The sequence below is a fragment of the Podarcis tiliguerta genome (genome assembly GCF_965153285.1).
Source record: "Podarcis tiliguerta genome assembly, chromosome: 4".
Taxonomy (NCBI): domain Eukaryota; kingdom Metazoa; phylum Chordata; class Lepidosauria; order Squamata; family Lacertidae; genus Podarcis; species Podarcis tiliguerta.
This window is the reverse complement of record NC_139537.1, coordinates 58399551-58414093: the sequence shown is the minus strand read 5'-3', so window position 1 is coordinate 58414093 and position 14543 is coordinate 58399551. Positions and strand designations below refer to the sequence as shown.

Genomic DNA, 14543 nt, shown 5'->3' with positions numbered 1-14543 from the left:
AAACACAAGCACAGTTGGTTTATCAGAGATGGATAAAACAAGCCCACAAATGGTATGGAATAACCCACCCATTAGAATATTTTATGTATGCATAATAAGGCTGCTGATAAGGAAAGATGCAAACTATCTAACATGCTATAGAGAAGAGGAGACAGAGAGGCACTACTTTATTGCTATTGTGGCTGTAATGCATTTACAACATGTAAAGAGAATTAACAAAATTTGACATTATGCTTCCAGGGGGAAAGGACACAAGCCTATTGAAAATGGTTCACCAATTAATGTATATAAAGTTAATTGATTTTTTTTTTTTTATTTAGAGTACGGTCCAGGTAGAGCACATGCATTGCAGGCAAAAAGGTGGTAAAGATGGTTGTATTGCCAGTCAGTGCAGACAATGTTGAGCTAAGCTGTCTTGGTACATGGCAGATTTGTATTTTCCCAATAGTTAACTAGTTATTAAATCAAACCTAAGGTTCTATCTTCATGCCTGTCATATCCATTGCCTTCCATGTCATCTTGATTTCAAGTTAGCAATATATTTTATTTCATTAGCATAGAGGTTATGGAACCCAGGGAATATTAGGGACTTGTTCAAATTGATGCATCCTTAGGAGATTATTATTTTAAAGTGAAGAATATAGTTGTTTCAGAAAATAACTGCTGCATTAAATATAAACTAATCTTATAACATACCTGCCTCCCAAGTCAAAAATGGGATTGAGCTAGAACCATATTTATTATCTTTGCCATATCTGTTTATCAAAGTCCTTATAAGACTTCCTTGAAAATCACAACAAATTATGTTTTGCAGTACAATCATTATTGATGTCTGAAAGCCACCATTTTCACATAAGGGAAGGGTTTTTTTAATTCAAAATATAAACTGTGCATTAATCTTAAAATTCTTCTAATATATTCCACCCAATTCCAGAAATCTGTGTTTCATTTTGGCTAATGTATCCTTTCTTACAAATACAATTAATGAAAGTTACGTACGGTACTTCAGAAATGTTCTTAAAATGTGAAGCAAATATTGACAGACACAAAGTTAAGGAATGAAGGATGTGGCAATATTCTTTAATTTATTTCATTTTATATGAGATTATGGCTCCAATCCTATACAGTTTCCTGGGAGTTAATCCCACTGAATTCAATGGGGCTTACTTCTGAGTAGACTATATAGGATTGTACAAGCATGTAACTATCCAGTATCAATGATTGCATAACTCAATAACTATATATGGGATATCTAATCTGCTTTACTAAGAGGTTAACTAAAAGTAGTAAAGATGATGAGTCATTTATGGCATGATAAAAATAGCACTATAGGGAGTTATAGTATTCATGCTGTTGCTTCAAGGTTATAGCACAACCTTCACAAACATTTAATGAGTTTATATTAGTGTCATATAATAATTTTGTGTCAGCATAAGGACAGATAAAATAAATCTAAAAACATGAATTTGCTGCAAAATACACATCTGTAGTCCACTAAGTAGTTTTGCAAGAAATGGGTTGCAAATTATGCTTCCTAACCCCAGCTGCTGAAAATTCTAGAAATCGTCATTTTTGAGGAAAAAGCCAACCAAATTAAAGGAATCATACTGACCACTTGAATGATAAAGCTATTTAAACTAAAGTCCACAAGACTCACCTGTGCTTCTTGAGGTACTTGTGCTGCATCAATTCTGTCGGCAATATAACCAGTTAACTGTCGATCAATGAAAGCAAGAGACTCTTGAATTAACTGAAGGGTTTTGTCAATCTCTTGTGCAGAGTGGATACTTTGTTCAAGAACCTTTTGTCTCCTCACAGCCTGAAAAATAAAGGAAAAAGAGTATTAGCCATTCAATTTTTCTTTAATGCTGTTAAAAACACACAGGAATTTCATACTGATACACAACCACCTTTTTGTAAGATAAATTTCGTCTTTTTTTGCCAGCCATTTTGTTTTTTAAATAAATAACCACAAAAAGTCAAACTTCCCTAAAATTCCCTAAATAACCAAACCAAATAGTGAGGAATTCTATAGTGAGTAGAAGACTGCAAAACTAAGTCCTGCCATTAGATAGTTTTGTTCATTCTGAAGCCTCAGGAAGCTCCTGATCTCATTATATATGTCAGGAGATTTCCTTTGCTCAGAACAAAGTTGCCGTCATCATAGTCCACTTACAGATAATCCACTGCAACAAGTGAGAGGGATGAAAGTGCTGTTTATAAAACAAACTCTCACATAGGATATAAATAGTTTCTTAGAGCCTGGATTAAATGGTAGTACTCCCAGAAATGATTAGTACTCTTAAGTTTTTTCTTGACTCTTTATGGTTCACTCACCTTATTACAATATTTCTTAATGGTACCGCATTCAGCAAAATGTTACAAAAACTGGGGAAAGAAAGAGTCAGACTGTTCCTATTACTACTATAGCAAGTCACATTACTTTAAGCCTGCCCTATGACATTAGCGAAACCCCACAATATGGTTACTAAGACCTTCTTTGGTTTTACATTTCCCTTTGCCCCTCTTTTCATACTTAATAGTTTAAGATGATGACACATGCGATTTTCAGCTTAGTTTTTCACCTTCTTTCATATTCTGCCTTCTCATAATTTAGTTTTATCTGCATTGACTCTGCATTATTCATTCTTTTAATAGGCTATAAACCTAACATTTCTATTCACTCAATAAACCTGGAGGTCAAGTCACACTACACATCAGAGTTACCAGTTATATTTCCAAGGCCATATGAAGTGTAACCTTGAGGTCAAGGACTCGAAAGTAATGTTATGAAAAAAACTATTTTATAAAAGCATTCACCAACAGGGAACAGCTGAACGTCCTTCGTTATTTCTTTTCCTGTGACGGTTCATAATGGAATGTAGTCTTCACACAAATAGGAACAAATTGCTGTGCGCTTTGTAAAACAAACATGGATTTCGGTGGTAATGGTATTATGAAAGCTCACTTTTATATCTTTTTTATATTCTGGGACACAGGACAGGATTACCTCAGCCACTTCAAATGTTCTGTCATACATGCACACTGTATATGGTACTAATAATGCTTTTAGAAAACCCATCTAGCTTATTTGAAACCTTCCAATCAATAAACCACAGAAAAAGGATATATGACTCAATGAAAAAATATATATCATTTTACATTTTAATGAGGGTGCTATAATAATGAGGGTGTTTTTCAAAGGGAAAATGTTTAATTACCAGTGTTTTTGATTCCTCCTGCCAGCTTTATCCACAATGAGGCAACACACTGGTCACAGAAGCATGCAGCAGTCGCACAAGTGTCAGGAGCTGGCCAGCTCTTTTGTTAATGCTAATTAACCCAGAGAGTGACCATGTGGATTGTTGGCTGGCATCAGAGAGGAGCGCCTTTGGGGGTAAGAATTGTGATGAGGGTTTATCAATGTCCTGTGTTATGCTAATTGATTGTTAGGAGGGTTATGTGGAACTGGAGGGATTTGGATGTTCAAAAATAAGGGGGAAGATTAGTAAATTAAACTTGGTGCTCTGGCTCTTGGGAATCTGATGTTCTCATTTAAGTCTTCTGTGACCTGCCTGAAAATTACAAATATTTATCTTTCCACATTCACTACCATTGAGGTCAGCCTCCTTACATTCCGACCCCCACCCCTTGAACATAACAATTAACAGCTCGGGTTGTCAAAGAACTATTGCATGATTGCTTCCTGTGAAACCTGGTTGGTTGGGCAGAAAATGGGTATAAAACACTTTCTATCCCATGCTTTCTCTCCCCCCCCCCCCTTCTGCTATCCCCTTGTTTGCTGTTGCCTACCTTTACAGCGGTGCTGTGTGCAGACAATATTTCCTTGGGCAGGGGGGGAGGGGGCAGTCAAGGGCAGTAAGCAGGTATATGGAAATGCTAGCTAAGAAAGTGTTGTTTTTTCTTAGTCTGTGCTGATTTTGCACTCCAAGTGTTCTTAAACTGCTGATTTATTTTATTAGACATCTTATAGTGCATTGGGTTTTAGGATTCCTCTTTTGTTTTGTTTTTATTCCAAATAAATTTTGCTGCCTTCTAAAGTGAGGTTCACAAGGGAAAATTGTTTTTCCATTTGTTTTCATGTGAATGCTCCATTTCTTTTGTTTTCTATTTACTGAATTTATTTCCATTTATTTAATTTAATGAACTTACAGACTTTTCAAGATATATTCATCCCAACATGGTTTACAAAGCAATGTACACCTATATATATACAGCATTATTTATACAACACAGATTGAGTCTTTAAGGCCCATTTAAATTATATAAAGTCCTATGGGGCAGAGTTGGCATGCCCATGAGGCAGGGTGAAGCACCCACCTTAAGGAGGCAGGAGTGCAAGAGGCGGAGCTCTGTCCTCCCACTGCTCCTGCTGCCAGCTGAAGGCCTTCCCTCTCACAGACAAGAGGGAGGCATTCTAGCATGTAGCACTGCCACGCATCTTACCCGTCCCCAGGCAGAGAAGCGAAGCACCTATGCATTGCGGAATACCCCAGTGGCAGAAATGGTGGCGTGGGTGGGGGGAGGCAGGATGTGGCAATTCCTGTTTCAGCACAGGTGCCAAAATGGGACCAGCCACCCCTGCCACTTGGGGGTACATCAGGTTTACATCTAAGCTATGCTCTACTTCCATTCTGCCCCGTCTTCCATCATGAAACGGGGCTGCCAAATTTAAAGGAACTGACCATTCACTCTTAAACTAAAAAGTGTCTTTCTTGCCTACTTGAGAGCTTTGCGTGTGGGTCCAGAATTGGCCTTCACAGTCACTTACGGACTCATTGTTAAAACCGTTTTTATGGAAGACAATCTTACTCGGCTATGAGTGATCGCCGAAGAAGAATAAGAAGACATGTATGTAGATTTCCTGGAAAAATTGATACCAGGTAGACCCTCTTATACACATATAAAAAGAAACAAAAAACATATACAGAGAGCTGCATCTGTTAATCGGTCCCTTCCAAAGCTGTCACAACTTTTGCTAGTTTCTTCTTGCGTCAACACTGTTGTCCGCATCTTTACAACACAGTATTTTATAAGACAGGTACCTTTACCTTTCAGCTCTCCTGTTAAACACAGTGTTTAAGAGAAAAGTATGGGGGAAGGAAATTATTTCTTAAAATGTACCTCTTGTTGTAGCTCTTCCCACCGAGTATTGAACTTCTCCAGTTTTTCATTGATCAGTTCATCCAGAACTCCACCATCAGTTAAGGTCTGTGCCAACTCACGAATCTGATTGCGGTTATCTTCTGGGTGTTGCATTAATGTACCCAGAGACTGAAACATCCATAAACTGTATTACTTGTTTTTGCCATTCCCCTTACACCAAACAAAGGAGCCTTCAAAGCTCTTGTTAAAATAAAAGAAGCAATAAACCTTACATTTCCATTAAAATAGAAGAGTATTCATGAGAAAAATAAAACTCATCAGTGCAACATTTTCTGGCACAAATTATCCGAAATGTGACTAGGCAAACATTAACAAAGGCTTAGATACCACATCAACATAATAAACAGTGTGGCTATAATGTATGCTACCTTGCTGAATTGACCATCAGCACAACCAACCAATTCAGGTAACTAGAAACTATTGAATTTGTGATGCTACTCCTTCATTTTTTTAAAACAAGAATTGTCAATGTTTTTTAATAACCGGAGTGATTCTGGGACCTTTGAAAAAGACTTTTTAAGGCTTTTATTAAAACTTTGGGTCTGTCAGACATCTGCAGCAAAACAAGGGAAATGTGATAAATGTAAGGATCTAATTGTAGAGTACAAAAACCTGCAATCCTACCCAAGATTGCTTGGGAGTAATTGCCATTGGATTTGCTTATATAGAGATGTGGATGTCTGTATAAGTTATTTGGGAGGGCACGTGCACCAGACAAAGCATAAGTTTATAAAGCATTTGAATTAAACATCTTTGTTTTTGTTGAGAAGACTACATTATTCTTTTTGACAGCTCCAATTCTACTCTAAGAATGCTGTGGCCTATCTGAACCCTGTGTGCTCATATCTACCTTTAGTACATAGCAATGATAATAATAATTGAAAATCTAATGGAACACAATTCATGGAAAATATACATATGGGTGCATAGATCACAGCACACATTGAAGAATATTACACTTTGATTTAACATAGAAACTTTTTATTGGAAAGGTCTGTGTGTTCCTAACCAGAACGTCAGTACTTACATCTAGTGCTTCTGAGATCTCTTCTGTGCCTTCTTGAATATTTTCTGTTGCCCTGAGTTTTGATTCTACCTCATTCAACCATTTGTTTTCAACATCCAAGTATAACAATAATTCACGCCAACATGCCCATACCTCCTGATGAATGAGTTTTTAAAAAGAAATGAATTTTAATACAGAAATGCTTGAAATTTTTAAAAAACATTTTATTGCAAACAAAAAGACCTATAACTTACGCTGTTTTACCAGGACATGTGTTATTGGGTTATCTATATAAATGCCACAAAAAAGTAAATAAAATCAGGTCATTTCAAAATTCTACAGTGGTACCTCTGGATGCGAACGGGATCTGTTCCGGAGCCCCGTTCGCATCCAGAAGCGAACGCAACCCGTGTCTGCGCGGGTCGCGATTCGCCGCTTCTGCGCATGCATGTGACGTAATTTTGACCGTCTGTGCATGCACGAGCGGCAAAACCTGGAAGTAACGCGCTCCATTACTTCCGGGTCACTGTAGCACGCAACCTGAAAATACTTATCCCGAAGCTACTTCAACCCAAGGTATGACTGTATATTAAAGTACAAAGGAAGAACAAAATAATGGGGTTTTTTAAACTGTACCATGAAGTTATGGGAATATATTTAATAATCCTAGGAAAGTGGCATAATTTTTAGGATATATTTTAATCCACTTAGCAATAAACAAAAAAAGTAATTCAATTCTGATTAAGATAAACATGGAAACCATGTTGGTTGGGGTTGATAAGAATAGTAGTCTAAAACAGCTGGAGGGCACTAGCTTGCAGTAGGCTATATTAAAGACTTATGAGGGTAAACATTGATTCACGACAACTGTCCATTAGCTGATATCTTTTCTGTTACACTTTGGAATGCTCTAATGTTACCAGGAGAAGGAACTGACCTCCAACGTTTTGCACTTCCCATTTAGCCTGCTGCAGAGTCGCTGGTAGTTCCTAGTTAGAACATCAAGTTCCTTTTTTAAGGCCTCATGAGCTGCAGGTGGAGCCCTTGCTATAAAATTGTTCACCGACTCTGTGAGAAGCCTCACTTTCACATCTTTCTGTGTTGCCTCTTCTTTTGCTCTCTGAAAATACATAAATGTATAATAATCCATTATGATACCTGAAAATAAAGCAGTGGATCCTGGGGTAAAAACACTGCATTATTTGAAAAGAACGTAATATAGTTTTGCCTGATTTTCCATGCCACAAAGCAGTAGTTAAAAAGATGAGCGATCATCTCAGTAGCCCCTCTGCTCAAATTTCACTGCTCCATATTCATGTTGTAGAGCAGACACAGGCAAACTCGGCCGTCCAGATGTTTTGGGACTACAACTCCCATCATCCCTGACCACTGGTCCTGTTAGCTAGGGATGATGGGAGCTGTAGTCCCAAAACATCTAGAGGGCCGAGTTTGCCTATGCCTGTTGTAGAGGCTCATATGTTCAAGGCAAGCATTAAGACCCCCTCCACTTCCTCTTCCTCCCCACCTATTCAAGATCTGGCAAGCTCCTTTCCTCATTATTTGGTAGTGGCTACTACTCTGGGGTTAATCAGCCCAAGGCCTGGTTGAAGAGAAATGTTTCTGCCTGATTCCTAAAGGTGTATAATGAAGCTGCCAGCCAAGCCTTCCTGGGAAGAGCATCCTACAAACATGGAGCCACTACAGAAAATAGCCCGTTCTTGTGTTCTCAGGTATAATTGATATGAGGTGTATAGTTTTGAGTTTTCATTTCATTTTGTTGTCTTAAGTAATATAATCACATACCATGCACACTCTGTGTGCATCTTTCTGTGTCCTTACCTCAGCTACATAGCAGGCTTTCCTTGACATGGGTGCCTAAATCTTTACAAGGCAACTTGTAGTGCTGTTGAAGTGACCCCGAGTAAAACTTGTAGGAAATATTCCTCTTATTACAGCTATTGCTATCCTTGCTTCTGGTTTAAAGAGCTGGACAAGGAAACATGTCCCCACATTGCCAATATCTAAAATGGCACTAAATGAGGGTGCCAAACAGCTCTGGCTGTACTATTGCCAATATGCACTAATATCCATATCAGATAAAACTGAGAAAACCCACAATATAGTCAAGGAATGAAATGAATCTATATTCAATGGGAACATTTTCCTAAGTAACATCTCTAATTTATAGGGATAAGTTAGCATAACAGGGACTTGTCACTTGTTCTATATGTTGTGGGAAAGCAAAATGAAAGCACAAATTGTTGCTGAATGCAACCTTCTTATTCCCATTTATGAGTGCCTACAATTTCTGAATTCCATCTGGGAGAAGTTACATTCAGAGGAATAATAGCCCAAGAATTATATACCATCTGATGCAATTATCATAGAAAAGAGAATGGAAGCATATGAGAACAGGTGCAGAATTTGATGTGGGTACCCACAAACAATAAGGACATATACAAATGCAACACTAAATCCAATTAAGCATGGGGGAAGGGAACTTATAGAAATGCAATTCTTTGATGAGTCAAAAAACTTATAACAGATGCTAAATTGAAGTGAAATTACTTTAAACCACCTATTGCTTCGAATTTAATAGTTCTCAAGTGAAGCTCAAATACCCAGCTCTTTCAAATGAACAAACAGATTGTGTGTAACAATAACTTCAAGAAGAAGATCAGATACAAATTAAACAAGTCACTTTGTATTTTGTTACCTTCAGTTCCTCAACAGCTTTCTGTAATTCATCTGGTGTTTTATATTCAAAATCTCTCTCAAGGTACTCTTCTTCTGCTTGTGTAATCCACTCATGCATCTCTGATAAATCCTTTCGAAGACTCACAGTCTTATCCAAACCACTTTTCAGCGCTGCCTTCTTAGCATAGGCCTTAAAGAAAACAACATGATTTCCTCTTGTAAACACTAGTTCAGACATTAATTGAATATTAAAGTAAATGCCTAGCATAACAAGATTCAATTTTAAGGAAGACAGATTTTAAAGAAGGGTTGAATCTAGACTTTCCCACTTGTGAATGAAGGGGCTCCTTTTGTTCACTGGGGGAATGTGGATCTAGAGAAGACCACTGCTGTAGAAAAGAGGGAGGGAGAGGTAATTTTCACTAATTTTTCCTCCAGCCTCCACACCACCTCTCATTTTGTTTTTGAGGTTCCCCGGACCTCCAGTGCAGATTTGATTAATATCCCCTCTCCTCCTAACACTGGAAGCATCAAGTTAATGGGGTTTCTGCTCTTGGAGTCAACTCAAAATCTTGTTTCCCAAATGGCGCCAATAGATGCCAAGAAGTTGCCAAGTAGACAAAGTGTAAGAAAAATGTGAAGCATGCATCATCTTATATGGTAAGTAATCCAAAATGAAGTTCACTCTTTCTTCTTTCTACTGAAATTTTCTCTTTCCAATTTAGTAATATAAGATCTTACAGCCTTCTGTCTTGAAAAATGACACGGTGAAAATTTCATTACGTTTGCCTTTTTTCAGTACAATTGCTTTTCTGCTCTCTGTGTCTAACTTGTGGCATTTGAAGTTTGTAACAGACAGAAGCTTGTTACTGACAGATGTTATAATGTGCCGTTCCAAGCGGTGTAACTCAGAATCATAATGCTGCTTTATTGCTCCTTATTTTTTTGATAGGAATGCTACAAAATACTTTGTGTAAAGCAAAAGCCAGTGAAGATAAAACTGTTTATTAGGTGTCATACCTTGCTGGATTTTATTTATTTGCTCCAGCTTATGTCAAGCTCTCTATTTGCAATTATAATACATTATATTATTGTCAGACTTTAGCACTCAAATCTATCTTTCCTGCGTGCATTTTGACATGGTAGATAAATTTACTAAGATAGAAGGTTAATTAGTGTGAACCACAAATGTCTGGCTCCACCTCTCACATTCAGTAGTTATGCACACAGAGAAGATAGCAAGAGATGGAGTACCTGTTGGCAAATGTGATCCCACTGAGCATTCAGTTCTTTTAGTTCAGTTTGTATTTTCAAAGAAAACTCTGGCTCTGCTTCGTTCTTCATTTTCTTCCCAATCTCATTAACACTATTCAAACTGGGCTGGATTGTCTGGATATCATTTACTAGAGCCTAAAGGATAAAAAAAGAAAAAAGATATGCATTGAATTACAACCCTCCAAAATATACAGACATTCAATTAAATAAATTTAAACTGAATTTAATTCTTCTTGGTAATATTCTAAACAATATTGTGACCTGTTGATCCACACATGCAGCAAGCACGTTAACCATAGTTTCCTCGGGAATTATGGTACTAGCCAAGATCTTAAATCAACTTCAAACTGTGGTAAGTTAAAATATGACTCTCCAAATTAAGCAGCTGTCTCTGTTTTCTTGATCAATTTGCAACCACTTGTCAAGACTATAAGAAATCTTGCTGTGACACAATAGGCCTTTTAAAAAATATGATAGCTGCAGTCCTAATCTGGGCGGTAGGTAAGGGTATGAGGAAAATCTGCTTTCACCCACCCACATCTGTAAGGACTCTAGAAATGTATAGGATAAAACTGAAGAGCAGACGGTGAAGAACAGCAACTAGGGGCCTTGACAGTTTTCTTTGTTACAAAAGAAATCCCCTGGGGACTAGACTATGCAATCAGAGCATGAGGTGACAGGTGACAAATCTGGGGACCTCAAAGAGGTACCAGACAGACATGCCCAATTGTGGTCAGTGTGAAGGAGTCCAGAACTCAAGCAAGCATATGACAAAAGGAATACAAATATACATTGCATATGCTCGCATTTATTTAATAAATGCTGTAGCAGGACACTAGCGTAGCTAGTGGGGGGCAGGGTGCGACCACTTACTGCAGGGGCAGCACTTACCATGGTGCCTGCCATGTGCCTGAGCCACGCATCTCTCCTGGGAGGGATGCAGCGGTTCAGACACTTGCAGGCACTGTGCCACCTGAAAAGGTGGCATGGGGCTCATGTCCGCCTGCCACCTCAGCCACCCTGTAGCTGAGGGGGAGGTGGCAGGTGGACTCCTGCAGGCGCTGTGCTTTTCAAAAGGATGGTGTGGGGCCCTCGCCCACCTGCCGTCTCCCCCTCAACTGGAGGGTGGCTGAGGGGGAGACGGAGCGTGGACGCGAACCCCACGCTGCCTTTTCGGATGGCATGGTGCCTGCAACTGAGGGGGAGCAGTGGGAGGAGGACTCCATGCAGGCTCTGGCTCCACACAGTGGGTCCTGCCCCAGCATGCCTCCCACCGCCTGGGTGCCCATACGGCTAGCTACACCACTGTAGCAGGGATCAATGACACAAAATATAAATTAACTTGCTAACAGAATAATCTCCCTCGCAGGGAAATCCAGAATACTAGCAGAAACTGCCTTTTGACAGTAAAACAAAAGTATTTTATCTATCAAATTCAGCATGACACACAGTTTTATGAATGTAAAACTGAGAAACTGAACTTGAACAATTTACTTCTTGTAAATTTTATTTGCCTAGAAAAACAGTATTTACTTTGGCAAAAAGAGGCGAGATTATTTAGGATGATATGAACAGATAAACAGAAGTTTTTTTTAAAAAAAAGTTGAAATATTTTGATTGCTTTCTCTTATTGTAATGGTGAAATGCTGAAGGCCTGGCAGAGCAAAATGTAACTTATTAAGGGCTTCAAAGAGGGCCTGGTAAACATTTCACTCTGCAGTTGACTTCTCTCAATTAAGGTCCCTGACAAACTGAAGGTTGCTGATAAGTTATTTGGTAGCTAAATAACAGCACACATATAAAACTTGACATTTCTAAGGATGTGGGCAGGATTTTTTATTTTATTTTTAAGTGAATTATTTGTCTGTGAAAAGGGGAAAAGCCAAGTCAACTCATCTGTATTACAGTTACTATGAATGGTGTTTTCCCCCCCTAAGTGGTCTAAATACTGGTGTTAGCTTTGGAAATCCTGAGCTAACCTCCCTTCCCCAGCAAAGAAAAAATCCCCCTACTTTGCACTGATTAAAAATTAGGAGAAAATTATCTAGATAGGAATTTCAATATGATGATGCCACTAGCATTATATTTCAGGAGGCCAAGAGGGGAGATCTTTGTTTTTTATTTATTTGCATTTATTGACAAGCCAGACCATGGCTAAGAGTGAAGAGCTCACAACAAAAAAAGCTTTAGTTACAGCAGGACACAGGAATTAAAAGGCTATTCCAAAAGTTTAATGGATGGTTGAGTTTTGAATCATCTTAGCAATGAAAGGTGAAAATTTGGTAGCAGAAAGTTGGAACAAAATGAAGGAACGAAGATGAGACTGTTAAGTATAATTGTTTAATTGACACTGAAATTGAATATGCTCTGTATGTGTTTGAATGTGAACTACTGAGGGTTTAACATGGAAAATTCCATTCAGGAATATACTGAAGCTAGGAAGAGCTCTCTAAGTGTAAATGGGTTGATAGTTAACTTAGAATGTTCTCTGCTAGCTCTCACTTGGTGCTTATGTGAGGTATTCAACTGCAAATCGCCATCGCTTTGAGCCTTTCTTTGGAAGACACAGAGAACAAAGGAAGTGCTAATGATATCTCTCCTGAAGAGAAAAACAGCTCCAAGCTAATGGAGTCTGTGTGGAGCAGAATCACAGACCTGATTTTAGGTCTGTTTGGAATTATTTCAATTATGTAAGATGATGAAACCTGTGCTGGACATGTGCCTGATATTATACAACTGTTTGAATTCATTGTTTTATGTTCTGTTTTGAACCAAGTTCTTTTATGTAAAACTTCTGAATAATATTTATGGATCTGGGCAATTTTTATTCCAAGAGGAGTCAGTTTGTAGGCATCCTATTGCTTCAAGCTGCGTAATATTAATATTGCAATAGAGACAACAGAACACAAGGAAGGAGAACACTGCAATAAAGTGAAAAAGAAAACCAGTGTGACAACCATAGAGAAAAAGCTACATTCTTGATTGTTGTAATGGATGAGGGACTTCACAGACAAGCAAGACAGAGGAATCGAAGCTAATACAAGGGCACTGAGAAAGTGGTGTCTGGCTGCCTCAGAGGGTGTGGAGTCCTCATTTGTACCAAAGGCCACCACATAATCCTGATCTCCCTTTTCTTCAGAAGTATCACAGAGACTGAGGTCTGAGAGCTATTAATTGGCTTAAACAACATTATACTGAGCTTCAGAGATAAGATTATGCAGGTATAATTTAAAATACTTTAATGAAAGTTAGGAGTGCTGTGTAAAAAGTGAAAGCTTTGACAAGCTTTTAACCTTAGGGGTTAATGGTTCATAGAATGTACACAATACGCGAGAACAGTTTTCAGAGCTGATAAACTCTGTGAGAGAAATAGATATAGATTATTATAGGTTGCAAGATTCATGGTAATTGCAAACACTTCTGGGATAGTTAGAATACTTTGTAAATCCTGCGACAGAAACATCAATACTTAGTGATGTCTTAAGCCTCTACTGGGGCTCTCACAGAACTTGTAAGCTTTGTGAGAAAAACACAATTCACAGAGCTTGTTCATCTGAGGCAGTGGAGCATGTAAAATTATGAGCAAAAAACCGATTTGTAAAATACGTCTTTGGAATAGATTAAGTACAACACAGGCAATATAAATAGAATTTTTATAGAATATTCAAACTAGACTAGTTCAAGGAAAATTGAAACTAGTTGAGTCAGATAATTTCTGAGTTCTGTTGTGTGTCATTACATTTTCTTGCTGATTACACAATTTGTTTCTTATTGGTCTTAAGTTAGAACAAATTTGAATCAGGGAGCTTAATTAAACAAGCCAGACAGTGTCAGAGGAAAATAAAATCTAAATGTCTGTATATATAATTCATTTCAATAGAAGCATAGAGTGCCCCAGAGGAAAGGATACAATGCTCATCACACAGAATTTATGAAACTCATAAGGGCTGCACAACAGAAATCACATGGCAGTACATTATATATTTACTTCCTGCCACCACCTAGTGACCAAATAGAAAACAGCACCAACTTTAATCCCAATCAAAAACTGCCCAGTATCTGAGTTGTTTTATTTACAAACACTCACCCACACCCACACCACTTCACTCTCTTTCCCACTGGCTCACAAGTCCATACACCAACTCTTACCCAATGAAATTAATGGCCTTAGCCATTAATTAATTCCCTTAATTTCAATGGGTCTCCTCTGAGTAAAAGTTAGTTGAATACAACCATAAGATCCAAGTTAGACTCAATGTGAAACTTCCATAATTGTAGCTAAAATATTAGTTAGCTGACATATTCTTTCTAGAACTGATTACTGACATGCTGTCTTTCCTAGTGTACCCATTTTGAATCTACAATCTTTTCAAAAAAA

The 14543-nt window shown here is 38.1% G+C and overlaps 1 protein-coding gene across 21 annotated transcripts in view; it reads right to left on the bottom strand.

Annotated features, from left to right (window-relative positions):
- Positions 1-14543, bottom strand: part of DMD (dystrophin) — a 984302-nt gene that overhangs the window by 532418 nt on the left and 437341 nt on the right. For all 21 annotated transcript variants that reach the window (XM_083438913.1, XM_083438919.1, XM_083438923.1 and 18 more), the window contains 6 exons: positions 10145-10300; positions 8910-9080; positions 7131-7313; positions 6215-6349; positions 5146-5295; positions 1658-1819 (listed from right to left, as the gene is read on the bottom strand). In XM_083438913.1, the coding sequence (XP_083295039.1) occupies positions 1658-1819; positions 5146-5295; positions 6215-6349; positions 7131-7313; positions 8910-9080; positions 10145-10300 (957 nt within the window). The remainder of the gene's footprint in view (positions 1-1657; positions 1820-5145; positions 5296-6214; positions 6350-7130; positions 7314-8909; positions 9081-10144; positions 10301-14543) is intronic.